General features: G+C 43.2%; 2 protein-coding genes across 2 annotated transcripts; both read right to left on the bottom strand.

The window, feature by feature from the left end:
- Window positions 1–473: 473 nt before the first annotated feature.
- C4H6orf15 (chromosome 4 C6orf15 homolog) lies at window positions 474–3,861 on the bottom strand. The gene is given in 6 exon segments (XM_031965198.1): window positions 474–1,912; window positions 1,914–2,113; window positions 2,116–2,154; window positions 2,157–2,399; window positions 2,402–2,482; window positions 3,795–3,861. Coding segments are annotated over 6 exon segments (723 nt in total). The 3' UTR covers window positions 474–1,819.
- A 1,698-nt stretch (window positions 3,862–5,559) lies between these two features.
- CDSN (corneodesmosin) lies at window positions 5,560–9,845 on the bottom strand. The gene is made up of 2 exons (XM_031965196.1): window positions 9,684–9,845; window positions 5,560–8,037 (listed from the first exon to the last, which is right to left on the bottom strand). Exons 1-2 carry the CDS (start codon window positions 9,772–9,774, stop codon window positions 6,290–6,292), a joined length of 1,839 nt encoding a protein of 612 aa, XP_031821056.1. The 5' UTR covers window positions 9,775–9,845; the 3' UTR covers window positions 5,560–6,289.
- Between the last annotated feature and the right edge of the window lie 1,869 nt (window positions 9,846–11,714).

Here is an 11,714-nt window from a genome sequence, read left to right as displayed (position 1 = left end):
ATATCTGCCTTATATAAATGCTGGAAGTGGTAATGCAGGTATGTGGGCAAGATAACTACTAATAATGTAAACTGCCAAAAAACACTAGCTTAACTGCTCCAAGTCAGTTTCAGTCCTCTTACAGGAGTAGGAACTTGACAGCCTTAACTGCCTTTTTCCTGCCTTCTTAAAACCTGAGCCTTTTGTCATTGTGTTCATGTGAATTGACTATCTTGTGTTCTTTGCACCTGTCCCAGGTTCTCTTATTTCATTAAGTTTGGCATTCACAATTTTAAGATTATAATTAATTTCTTAACTTTTATCAGAATGGTTGTCATCCCATCAAGAAATTTTGCGGGGGATGTAGGGGGAAATCGTAGACCTAAAGAATATGAATCAATGAGATGGAAAGACGGGGCAGAGAGAAAGTAGTGATTGTGGTATAGTACAAAAAAAAAAAAATATATATATATATATACTTCACATCTTTCCAATGACCTTTGGGTGACATAATTTTGATTCTCCAGACTTGATAATATTCCATGATTGATTCAGAACTAAATAGCATCACTTGAAGAAAAAACTCAAAGAATATCATTGAAAAATGCTGTGTTTAACAAAAAGAATTTTGTTTCATATAATGCATAGGATCATAAAGGAAATCAATTATATTGAAATGAAGTCACCAATTAAGTTCCTGGACTCTAGGTTAAGAATCCCTGCTCTAAAATTGGCTTTCTTTATCTATTTTCATTTTTCCTGTGTAGATTATTTGACTGAACCCTTTTGAGTGATTGTGAATCTAATTTAGAAGGCTGCAGAACCTAGACTAAAAGGTGAAAAAAAAAAGAGAGAGAGACCATTGTTGACTAAAAAATGAAGATGTAACCCTTTCTTCTAACAAAGCCTTCAGTCATTACAGCCTAACTCCCACTCTAGAAATTACTTCATATTTACTTTGTGTTTTTAAACAGGCTTAGTCATAAGAACTGGCAGAGGGCAGGGACAATTTCAGTCTGTCAGTCACCAAGCATTTATTAAGTACTTACTAGGTCACAGGTTGGATATGTCTGAGGCTGGATTTGAATTCAAGATGAATCTTCCTGATGCCAGGCCCAGCATTCTGTGCACTATGGCACCACTGAATTGCCCAAATAAACTGTGTATATAATAACAATAGATAGATATACATGATGTAAATGAAAGACGATCTTAAAGAGAAGGCACTGGAGAAGGGTCTGGGCAAGCAGAAAAGGTTTCATTTTTGTCTTTGTATCCTTCTTTCATCACTGTTCCTTACACAGAATGAGCGCTTAATAAATATCTATTAAATAAGGAGAGAGAGAAAAGTATTGAACAGAGAATGACGGAAAAAAAAAAAGAATTTGAAGTTTCATCTGCTATATTAAAAATTTCCCCCTCACTTCCCTAAATGAGACAATGAAGAAAACAATAAATCAAGACTTATTTGTAGCTCTGATTCCCTGAAGGGTAAATAAAAATTCACCGTGGAAAACTGGGCCTAATACAGCCTTGATTCTAGTCCTCAGTCTTCCATTTAATCACTTTGTAGCCCTAGGCAAACCCCATACTGGGTCTCAATTTTTTTCTCCTGAAAAATGTGTATTGGACTAACTTATGCCACTAGTGAGAAAGAACTGATCCAGAAAAATAAGTGAAGAAAAGAGTTATAATGGAAGGATTTCTGGATGCTAGGGGAGGAGTCTATGAGACAAGAATCAAATTAGAAATATTCTACCCTCTACAGAGGGACTGACTCTTCTATATCCCCTCAAAAGTTTATCAGCACTAAGTGTTTAGCTCATTTATTTCCAGGAGCTCAGTCTAGAAAAAAAGAGAGTATCTGGATATTGATTGATACCCCTTCCCAGATAGTACCTGGGTACTTATTATTATTACCCCATCCCCCAGCCAGTTCCTGGATACTGATTATGGTTCCCCCAGCTAGTATCTAGATATTGACTGCTAATTCCCCAGCTTCCCTCAGGAAGTTTAATTAGTCTACCTCCCCAAGCAGTCCCAAGACTCTCACTCTTTCAAGACACCCCTGAATTGATGTCCTAAATTCCCCATGGATGACTAGGCAAAAGCTTCTGAAAAATTCAGTTGATGAAGGAGGTTGCTGGGTAGGGATTTCTGCACGTGGCTCTAGAAGGAAGAATTGTGAGGGAGTAATTCATCATATGAGTAAGCCACTGTTTGCCAAGTATCATCAGGAGCCAAGGATCCCTGGGCTGATGCACTCTCATCCAGGAAAGATGCCTGGAGCCCAGAATTCTCAGACTATCAAGAGTGATCATAGAGAGAGTTATTGGGCCCCAAAAGAACAATAGTCCCTAAACTACCCGACAGAGGATCTGGTCTGAGCCAAGGATGATTAGGAAGAGAGGGTCCCAATGAAAGTGTTCAGAAAGAAGGAAGTTAGATTCCAAGTCCTGCAAGGTTGTTTCCTCAGTCTAGCTAACGTTCCTGGCAAAGAAAGCTGGAGACTGCAATGGGGAAAAGTAAAGAAGAGGGAGACAAGGTAGATTAAAAAAAAACAGTAAAGGTTTCTGGTCTCAGAGCTTTCCCCCTGTAATGCCGGAGAAACTGAGGCAAGATAGAGATTAGACAGTATTTAATATTTTATTTGAAAGGGAGAGATTTACTGGGACCAAATGGATCCATGGTTTGGTTCCAGGGCTGAATGAGACTATTGTCTCCAACAATCCAGCAAACAGTGTGAGTTCTTTTATACCCGAGGCTCAGACTCAGGCAGAGGCAGGAGGAGTCAGAATACTGAGAGCGGGAAGGGACTATCAATCTGGTTCTGACAGGATGAGAGGAGGCATCTTGATAAGATAGTATCTGATATTCTGATAGATTGGGATGGGAAGAGGTATTCTGATATTCTAAAATATAAGATCTTTTATCCTTATCAAATATTCTGATGATTAAGAGGGAGAGGTGGTTTTGCAGGATTGAGCAGAACAATTGAGGCAGAACAATTCAGGGAAACTGAGTCAGGTTAATAAAAGAGAATTGTGGCACAACACCCCTAATTCCTGTTTCCTATAGGGACCTGGGCATCTAGCATCCTAGTTTAGATCTTCACCCCCCACTTCTCACTGTCTTTTTTCACTCTGCCCTCCCTTCCCATTTTACTTGTCTCCAGAAACTCAGGAATAAGCCCAGACCTGGATTCTTTCTCTACAATCTCTGCTAGGGAAACTGTTTCCTTTACTGAAGCTGAGTTCCCTTTAAGATTATCACTGTGAGATTATACCCCCTTTTCTGATCTCAGAGATCAGGATCTCCTAGGCTCCAAGAAGTCTAGAAACAGGGCCCATTCTCCCAGGATGAGAGAAGTAACACTATTCAGAGGCAAATGAACTCCCATAGAAATTCTAAATTCTCATTCAGTTGAGGAATCCAGGTTTTATCAGCTCAGTCTGTCCCAGCCCCCACCAAGATGCACTTATAACAGCTTCCCTCACTAAACTCTTTGCAGATGGCCCGAGCAATTTGCTAGGACCCTGCCCACTGAGTATTCTCTCAATGCCAAAACTCCATTTCCCAATAGGACTCTGCCACTATAGAAGTCAGTCTCTTAGCAAACTGATTTCTATCCAACAATAAACTTTCATTTTTCAATTAATAATTCAGGAATAAGGAATTCATTCACTTTAAAAACTGTGGCTGATTAAAGGAGATTTTTAACAACTTTCTTATTGCCATTAACCTCCTGACCATCAGGAATTGAGGGCATCCAATCCTCATCATCAGGACTCAGTACCTGCCTGAGGATCCCATACCTGGGAAATGAAAACTGATTATAAACAGACCCAGGAAAGCTGAACTCTGAGTGCTATGGTGTTACATTTCTTTCGTACCTTGTATTTTTCTCCTATAACTCCAAGAACTGCTGGCTGTGTGGAAAAGGTGAAGAACTTACAGATCAAGCACATCTTGATCAGAGACTGTTAACTAAATTAATCGAAGCCTTAAAAGCCCCAGTTTTGACTTCTCCAAAGCATGTGATTTTAGATAAGGCCATTATCCAAAGAAGGATACTGGTGAGGACATTATACATCACCTTATCTACTGCGTTCCACTGACCAAATAAGGGAATAGAGACTTATCTGACCAATCACACCATATAGAGGGTGGGATTTGGGGGGTTCTTTGTCTGAAAAGTATAAAAACTGTGAGCACTCTCAAGTGAGTGGCCCTCCTGCTGTGAACTTCGGCTCACAGAATTGGATGGCCCGCTTCTCGAAATTCTAATAAATAATTCTGCTTTTTATGAGTGATCTCTGAGTAGTCAATTTGGGTAGGTCTCTTTGTCCCAAACGTGGCTTTTTATCTTCCTTTTGGAAAGGGAGATGGCAGTGTAGGAACAGGCTAGGTCAGTGATTTTGGAGACTATAAATTGTACATTCCTCTCAGATTCTTAATCCAAGTCACAGTAAGCACTTGTCACTTGGATCTCCAGGAAGAATAGGGCGTTTCCCCACAATCTGACCCAGCTCTGAGCTTTCTCTCTACCCTTCAGTTCTCAGCTTGGCATGGAGATACACCAAGAATAGAAGAACCTTTCCCCAATTCACCCCCAGATCACCCTCTCTTTCTCCTGTTCCTACTACCCTGGATATGAAGACACTTCAATTTTTGTCACCCCTTCCCTCTTCTCTATTGAGCACAAGAAAGTGAGGGAGGAGTTGTATGTATGTGTTTCTCACATACACATATCCTATCCCTCTTCTGTACCTCTCACAGGTCACTTAGGCTCTCCCATATACTTCCTACTCTTAGTCCTTTCTTCCTAGAATATGACACTCTTATTCTTTCTTCTCCCACCATCCTTCTTTCTTCCCCAAAACGTTCTTTTCCTGCAGAATAATCACTCTTTTCCATCCCCTCTTCAAGGAAACAATTTTCTTTCCTTTTCTTGAGACATAAAAAATGTTTCCTTTTGAGAGGGAGATTATTCTAGAACTGAGAGAGTGAGGAGAATGGGTCAAACCAGGCCAGGTGAAGGAACAAGATACAATCTGCATCACCTGGTTGGGACCTTTCTTATCTAGACCTGGAATCTAGGTTTCCTACTCAACCACCATTACCCTTTCTTGTCTTCCACTCCTAACGATTAGGATATGTCAGCACCCTGGGTCTCCTGTTCATTGGCTAGGAATGGGCTTCTGTGATTATTTTCATCCCCCTATGGATTTTTCCCATGGGTTCAGCTGTCCCTGGAACACAGGTAATCTCATTCTTGGCCCCAGATAAAGATGAAGTCTATAGAGGTAGGGTGACTTCATGGTGGGAAGTTAAAGCAATCTCCAGAAAATCTTTATAGGGAGACAGGAGACACTCTAAAGAAAACAGGACATTTTTTTTTACCTCTTTAGGGGAATGAGAGACAAGAGAGTCTCTACAGGGACTAATAAGCTTTTGAGGAAATGGAAAGAATTTGAGACTTTTTGGAGAGGAATGGAGGACAGGTAACCTCAGAAGGAGTGGGGGAGGGGACTCAAAAGAGAGCCATAGCTACATTAGGAGGATCACAAAGTCACAAAGTAGGAATTTGGTATATGTTTTATTGATCTTTCATCAGCTCCAGGCTCCAGAGACAGTGGGGAACTGTCTCCATTCTCTAAGGATACTCGCTCCTCTCCAGAACAGTTCTGAAGTCTGAGGAAAGAGTTGTTAGGTAGTGAGTTGGCTGGAAAACAAGGGATAGGAATAGATATAGTTGATGCATTTGGTCTCCAGCATCTATCCCAGGTACATGAAGGACTATTTAGTTCACCGTCAAGGTGAGAAAATAATTCTACTACTTTAAGAACCAAAGCAGTAGAATGAGATATACAAGTAACAAACTGAACTTGACCCAACTGGACTTGAAAAGAGTTTGGAAAGTGGGAGTAGAAAGAGAGATTGATAGAAGGGATGCTTGACTTATAGCCAAGATCATAGATGCCACCACTTTGGAGGAATAAACTGTATCTTTGACAGGAGGGAGGGAATAGATGAATAATTGTCTAAATAGAAGCTTAATTACTTTTCTAACAGACCCTTTTGGTTGGAAGAGTATTGGAGGGTGAAATTCACTGACTATGACAAATGAAGGGAGTGGGGTTGGGGGCAGCAAGGGGCATCACCAAGGTGATGCAGAAATTTTTTTCCATATTGGCATAGAAAGTAGAGCCAGTATCATGTTGGGATCTTTATACTCCCAAGGTGATGGAAGAGAGAGAGAGAGAGAGTGTGTGTGAGTGTGTGTGTGTGTGTGTGCTTGTATATGCACTCAGGAACTCTCAAGGGGCCCTCCTTGGGGCAAGAAAACCTCAGGGTCAGCCAACTGTGGACCCAATGGCTTCACTTGGGCCAGGAGATCACGAATGGAACGGCAGGGAATGCTGCCAGAGTTGCTAGAACCACAGGGCTTGGCCCCTGCTGAAGGATCTACTTGAGGAGAGCCCTCAAAACTCTGACTCACTTTGGATCCAAAGGAAGAAGAGTCCAGAGACCCACAAGATTTGCCAGAAGAGGTAGAGTCACTCCCACAAGGCTGGAAAATCACATTGGAGCTACTGAGGGAACTGGAGCCAGAAGAGGAGCAAGGCCCTTTGGAGCCTTGGTAACCACTCCCACAAGGGTGGGAAGAAATGGAACTGCTGGACATGCTAGAGCTACTGTGAACCACAGAGCTTGAGGAAGAAGAGGAGGAAGAACAGGGCCCTATCGAAATTTTGGAACCAGGCCCACAAGGCTGAAGCACAGAGTTACCAGAGCTCCCAGTCTGGACACCACCAGTACCCACTGGCCGGTAAATAATTAGCGGAGAAGAGTTTCCTGACTGGTGAGAACTATGGCTGGAGATAAAGGGGTTGCTGGAGAAGTATTTCCCCTCAGAGATGGGAGGCCCAGCAGCAAAGTTGGGGACACCTACAGAACCCTTGGGGGGGTTCTCCTTGGAGAAGTAGCCAACAGGGTAAATTTTACCCTTATTATAGGTCATACCTGGGATCAAATAACTGTTAGCGGACCCACCTACCACTTCATAGCTACCATAGGAATTGGATGAGGTGATGGGAGGACAAGGTTTGCCAGGAGGCCCTCCATTGCTGCACAGAGATCCCCCTACAATCTGGTTGCCCCCAGAACCATGCTGTTCCACCACCACTACCACAGGCTTATGGCCCCCTGATATAGACTGGGAGCTGGAGGATGGAGGAGGGCCTCCACTACAGTGTGAATAAGGATTGTCTGGACCACAGGGTGCCAGACCAGAGACAGAAACAGGGCTGCCACCAGTGCCGCTAGAGGACATCCAAGAAGACTGAGAAATGACAGAGCCAGATTTAGAGGAGCCAGATCCAGATTGGGATGACCAGCTAGATGATACCATAGGGTTAGAACTAGACTGAAAGGAACTATACTGCAAGGACCCTGATCCCACGGAACCACTGGGGCTGCTGGAACCAACACTGGCACTGTTAGAACCACTGCTGGAACTGTGGAAAGTACTGAAGCCACTGGAACTCCCACTGGAACCACTGGAGCCACTGGAGCCACTGGAACTCCCACTGGAACCACTGGGGCTGCTGGAATCAACACTGGCACTGTTAGAACCACTGCTGGAACTGTGGAAAGTACTGAAACCACTGGAACTCCCACCGGAACCACTAGAACCACCAAAGCCACTGGAGCCACTGGAACTCCCACCGGAAGCACTAGAACCACCAAAGCCACTGGAGCCACTGGAACTTCCACCGGAACCACTAGAACCACCAAAGCTACTGGAGCCACTGGAACTCCCACCGAAACTCCCACTGGAACCACTAGAACCACCAAAGCCACTGGAACCACTGGGGCTGCTGGAACCACTGGAGCCACCAAAACTACTGGAACCACTGGAGCCACCAAAACGGCTGGAACCACTGGAGCCACTGAAGCCTCTACTCCCTGTGATACAGGGGTCATTGGGAGAAATGATTCTGGTGGGGTCCTTACAGGGATCAGAGAAGGCCCGAATGCTCTTAGCCAGAGTTCCTGGAAAAGAAAGTTCAGTAGAGTCATAAAAGCTCTAGTTCAATACTGTTTCAATCAATTACTCAACTCCCTGAATCTTCCCCTTTTCTCCCCAATCACGCCTCCCAACCTCACACTCCAAAAGTTCACTAACATTACTAAGAGGTCTTGATCTCTTGTTTGCTGAGAAGTGACAAGGCTTCAGAAGTTTTGAAGTAGGCAGAATAAGGGAGAGATGGATAAAACTGCAGAGAGATTCAACTTTGATATTATGGAACAGAAAGACAGAGAAGAAGGGATAGGTGCAAGAGGGGTAGAGGAAAGATTAAGGTATGAGAGAAGAGTGACAGAAAGATCAGAGACACTGGGGCACAGAGAGGCAGCAAAGGAGACCCAGGGAGAGATAAGGTAGAAGGGGTACTAACATGTGAGAGAACTAAGATAGAGAAGAGAAAGAAGCCACAGCAGTGAGGAGAAGATGGGGGAGAGAGGGAAAAAGGGAAAACTGAGGGACAGATAAAATAAAATTGATACAAGTGAATAAACCTTTGGCTTAACGATAGGTTTCTGACATTCTGCTTCTAATGTTTGTAAAGTTAGGATGGGCTAGGACCTAGGAGCTTCTAGGCCTGTTGCTTCAGAACCTGTAGTTACCAGCTGGACAAGACACCACACCCAAAGACACCCCCACAGGGATGCCCTGAAACTTCTCCCTCTATTGAGATTAAGGCCCTCAAAAATACCACTCCTCCATCATTTGCATCCCTATTCTCCCCATTCAGGAAATAAACATTCTGAAGCTTCCATGACCCTTGGGGAATCAGAATCTGACCTCATTCAAGTTTTGCATTTTGTCCCCAGTTCATTTGAACGCTTCACATCTTAGTATCTAATTTCTTCATCTGATAAATCATACCTCCTCATAACCCTGTCATGAAGAACAAATTTCTATTTATTTACTTATATATTACGCTAACAATAATGCATATGAAAATGCTTTATGAAGTCTAAAATAGATTATTGTGAGGAGGAGTATCAGCATTTCCATTCACTGTTTTCCTCTATCTCTCCAAATCTCCATTATCCCTTGATGTCCTATGGGATATTTTTGTTTCTCTCATACTTTAAAGACTTCTTCAACTTCTACCCCAAAATCATATTCTCATACAGGTTTCTGATATTCCTGTTCTGTAAAATATCCAGCCTCTTTTCTTCCATTGTTATCTGTCTCCATTCTTCAGACCCATTTAATCCTTCCCTAAGGAACCCATTCCCTTTCTCAATTGCCAAGGCCCATCCTGTCCATTCCTAAATTCTCAACTCTGTGGGATCTAGTTCTGACAATTCCTCTCCCCCCCAGCCCCCGGATTATCTCCTGAAATTGAATGTCCCTAATTTTCCTCCACACACAATCCTGCCAAACAATATAATCTTAATTCTCATTTTCCTATCTCTTTCTCTTCTTTCTATCACTAGTTTCCTTCTCTTCCAGTGCCACATTCCATAATTCCCAGGGATTAAGCCTCTTTCCCCAAATAGTAGAGTTCAGTCTCTTTCTAATTCTCAAGTACAAAGGACCCAAGTATCCCGATTTCCATTCATTCCCAAGCAGCAATACCTTCTGCTTTCAGAAAGATCCCACACATTTAAGTTCCCTTGTCTCCTACCTGGCAGGAGGAGGGCAACCACCAAGAACACCATCAGCGTGAGTGGGCAACCCTTCCCTCGCCCCATCTGGGCTGCCCAAGTCATGCCCATCTTGCTTTCTGACTGATGTTAGCTCTGGACACTGGGTCCTTTATGGCAGGGCTGTACATTCCCCAGGCAGGAGTCACCCAACAGAGAGGGGAGGAGAAGAAAGGAAAGGCAGGGGGCGGGAAGTTGCCCTCGAGTGGGTTGGTGTGGCCAAGAGTTGGTAGACTAATCAGTCTGCAGCATCTGCTAGTTCAGCAGAGGTGTTGGGAATCAGGTAACACAGGCTATGGACATTCATATGGGCATAGGGCTCATAACAATTTCTCTCACCTGACTTGGCTGCATCTGCTACCTTAATTGCTTAACTTGGAACCGAGAACCCTGACCTGATTGGTGACATTCTCTGTAAACTCCTAGACTTCCACTCTTAACATGTGATCCAAGTGTAACTCCAGGCTTTCACTTACCCCTTTCAGGCTTCCACCCCAAACCCCTAAAGCCTCCTTCTAGAACCCAGGTATTTGACCTCTTCACCCCTTATCTCATAGAACACATGGTTGCCAATTAATTCCCCTTTGTCTCTTGAGAATCAGGCATCTGAAAAATGAGAATTCAGCTTTTCTTCTTTCTGGAGGATTCCAGGAACAGAGCTAGGGACCCAGAAACCTGGATGCTGTGGGTGAGAAAAGGGAGGGCAGAGAGTAATGATAATAGCTAACATCCATATAGTGCTTATTATGCCAAGAACTGTGCTAGGCACTTTACAAATATTTATCTCATTTGCTCCACACAACAACCTTGGGAGGTGTTATTATTATCTCCATTTTACAGATGAGAAAAAAAAATTGGTTTGTTTTTTCAGTTAAGGAAATTGAGGCAAACAAAGGTTAAGTGATTTGCCCAGGGTCCCACAGCTAGCAAAAAAATATCTTAGGCCAAATTTTAAGTTGGTCTTTCTGATTCCAGGTTTGGCATTCAATCTATTGAATCACCAAGAGAAATGGCTGTAGGTTAGCTGCTTGGGTATCTGAGGAGAATAGTGATATTTGTATTTATATATTGCTTATTTAATGGCTTATAAGATATTTTCCCCACAACTATGCTTGGATGACAAAATTCTTGAGGGGAGTGTAGAATTAGGAAGCAAAAGGGGAGGTAAGTAGTGATGATGAGGTCGGAACCTGAGCTTGGAGAAGAAGGAAAAGAAAGACAGAGGAGTCCTAGTAACAAGAAATCTGTGACAAAGAATAGGATAGTTTATTTCTGAATATCACTAAGAAAGAAACTCTTAGTCCCCTAGTACAATGAGGAAATTTTGTAAAGAGGTTTGTTGGTGGTATTAGTTTTATGGGCAGATCCTAGAGCTTGGGGCTGAGCCGGAATCAACTATTCGAATGGAGAATTTTAGAATTGAATGGGTGTGTGTGTAGACTTAGCTTTACCTCTATAGAGAACTTAATCAGTAGTGAGTGTTATCAATGGGGGTGGTGCCCGTCTCTCACGATAACAGAATGAAGCCGGTGGTACGGTTTGCCTCGGCAGGGTCCTTTACAGAGGCTGGGTTCAAGGAGGCTTTCTCCTTAAGAGAGTTTCAGAGTCTCTCTTCAGTTTCAAGCTCCCCTCATCAGTGACAGATGTTTGGACCCCTTAGGAAAGGAAAAATTTGGAAAAAGCAGTGGAAAGGAGATTAAAAGTCTTGCCTTGTGGTGAAGGTAGTTGGAAAGGATAGGGTTTAATTTCTGGGGACAACTGAGACATAGAGCGTAAAGGCATGTAAGAGGCCTGGGTCCCTGAAAGGAAATGAGTGTGAAGGAGTGCCAGGATTTGCCTAGAAGGAGTAAACTCTGACTGGTCCTGACTACTGGGAAGAAACTGGGCTGGTGAACTCCATGAAAACAGGATTCAGTTACTCACTCTTCTCTTACTCCCCACCAAGGGTGGCCCTGACCAGGAGTGAACAAGAGGCTAATAAGGCTAATTAGGGGAGGTGGTGGCCCCGTACT

The sequence above is a fragment of the Sarcophilus harrisii genome, chromosome 4 (assembly GCF_902635505.1).
Source record: "Sarcophilus harrisii chromosome 4, mSarHar1.11, whole genome shotgun sequence".
NCBI classification, from domain to species: Eukaryota; Metazoa; Chordata; class Mammalia; order Dasyuromorphia; family Dasyuridae; genus Sarcophilus; species Sarcophilus harrisii.
This window is presented reverse-complemented; position numbering and strand designations above follow the sequence as displayed.

Bases quoted from the DNA above. Each gene is read 5' to 3' on its own strand.
- CDSN (XM_031965196.1), bottom strand. From the start codon at position 9,774: ATGGGCATGACTTGGGCAGCCCAGATGGGGCGAGGGAAGGGTTGCCCA. The intron at 8,038-9,683 runs GTAGGAGACAAG...TTTCTTTTCCAG, and splicing joins GGTTGCCCTCCTCCTGCCAG to GAACTCTGGCTAAGAGCATT.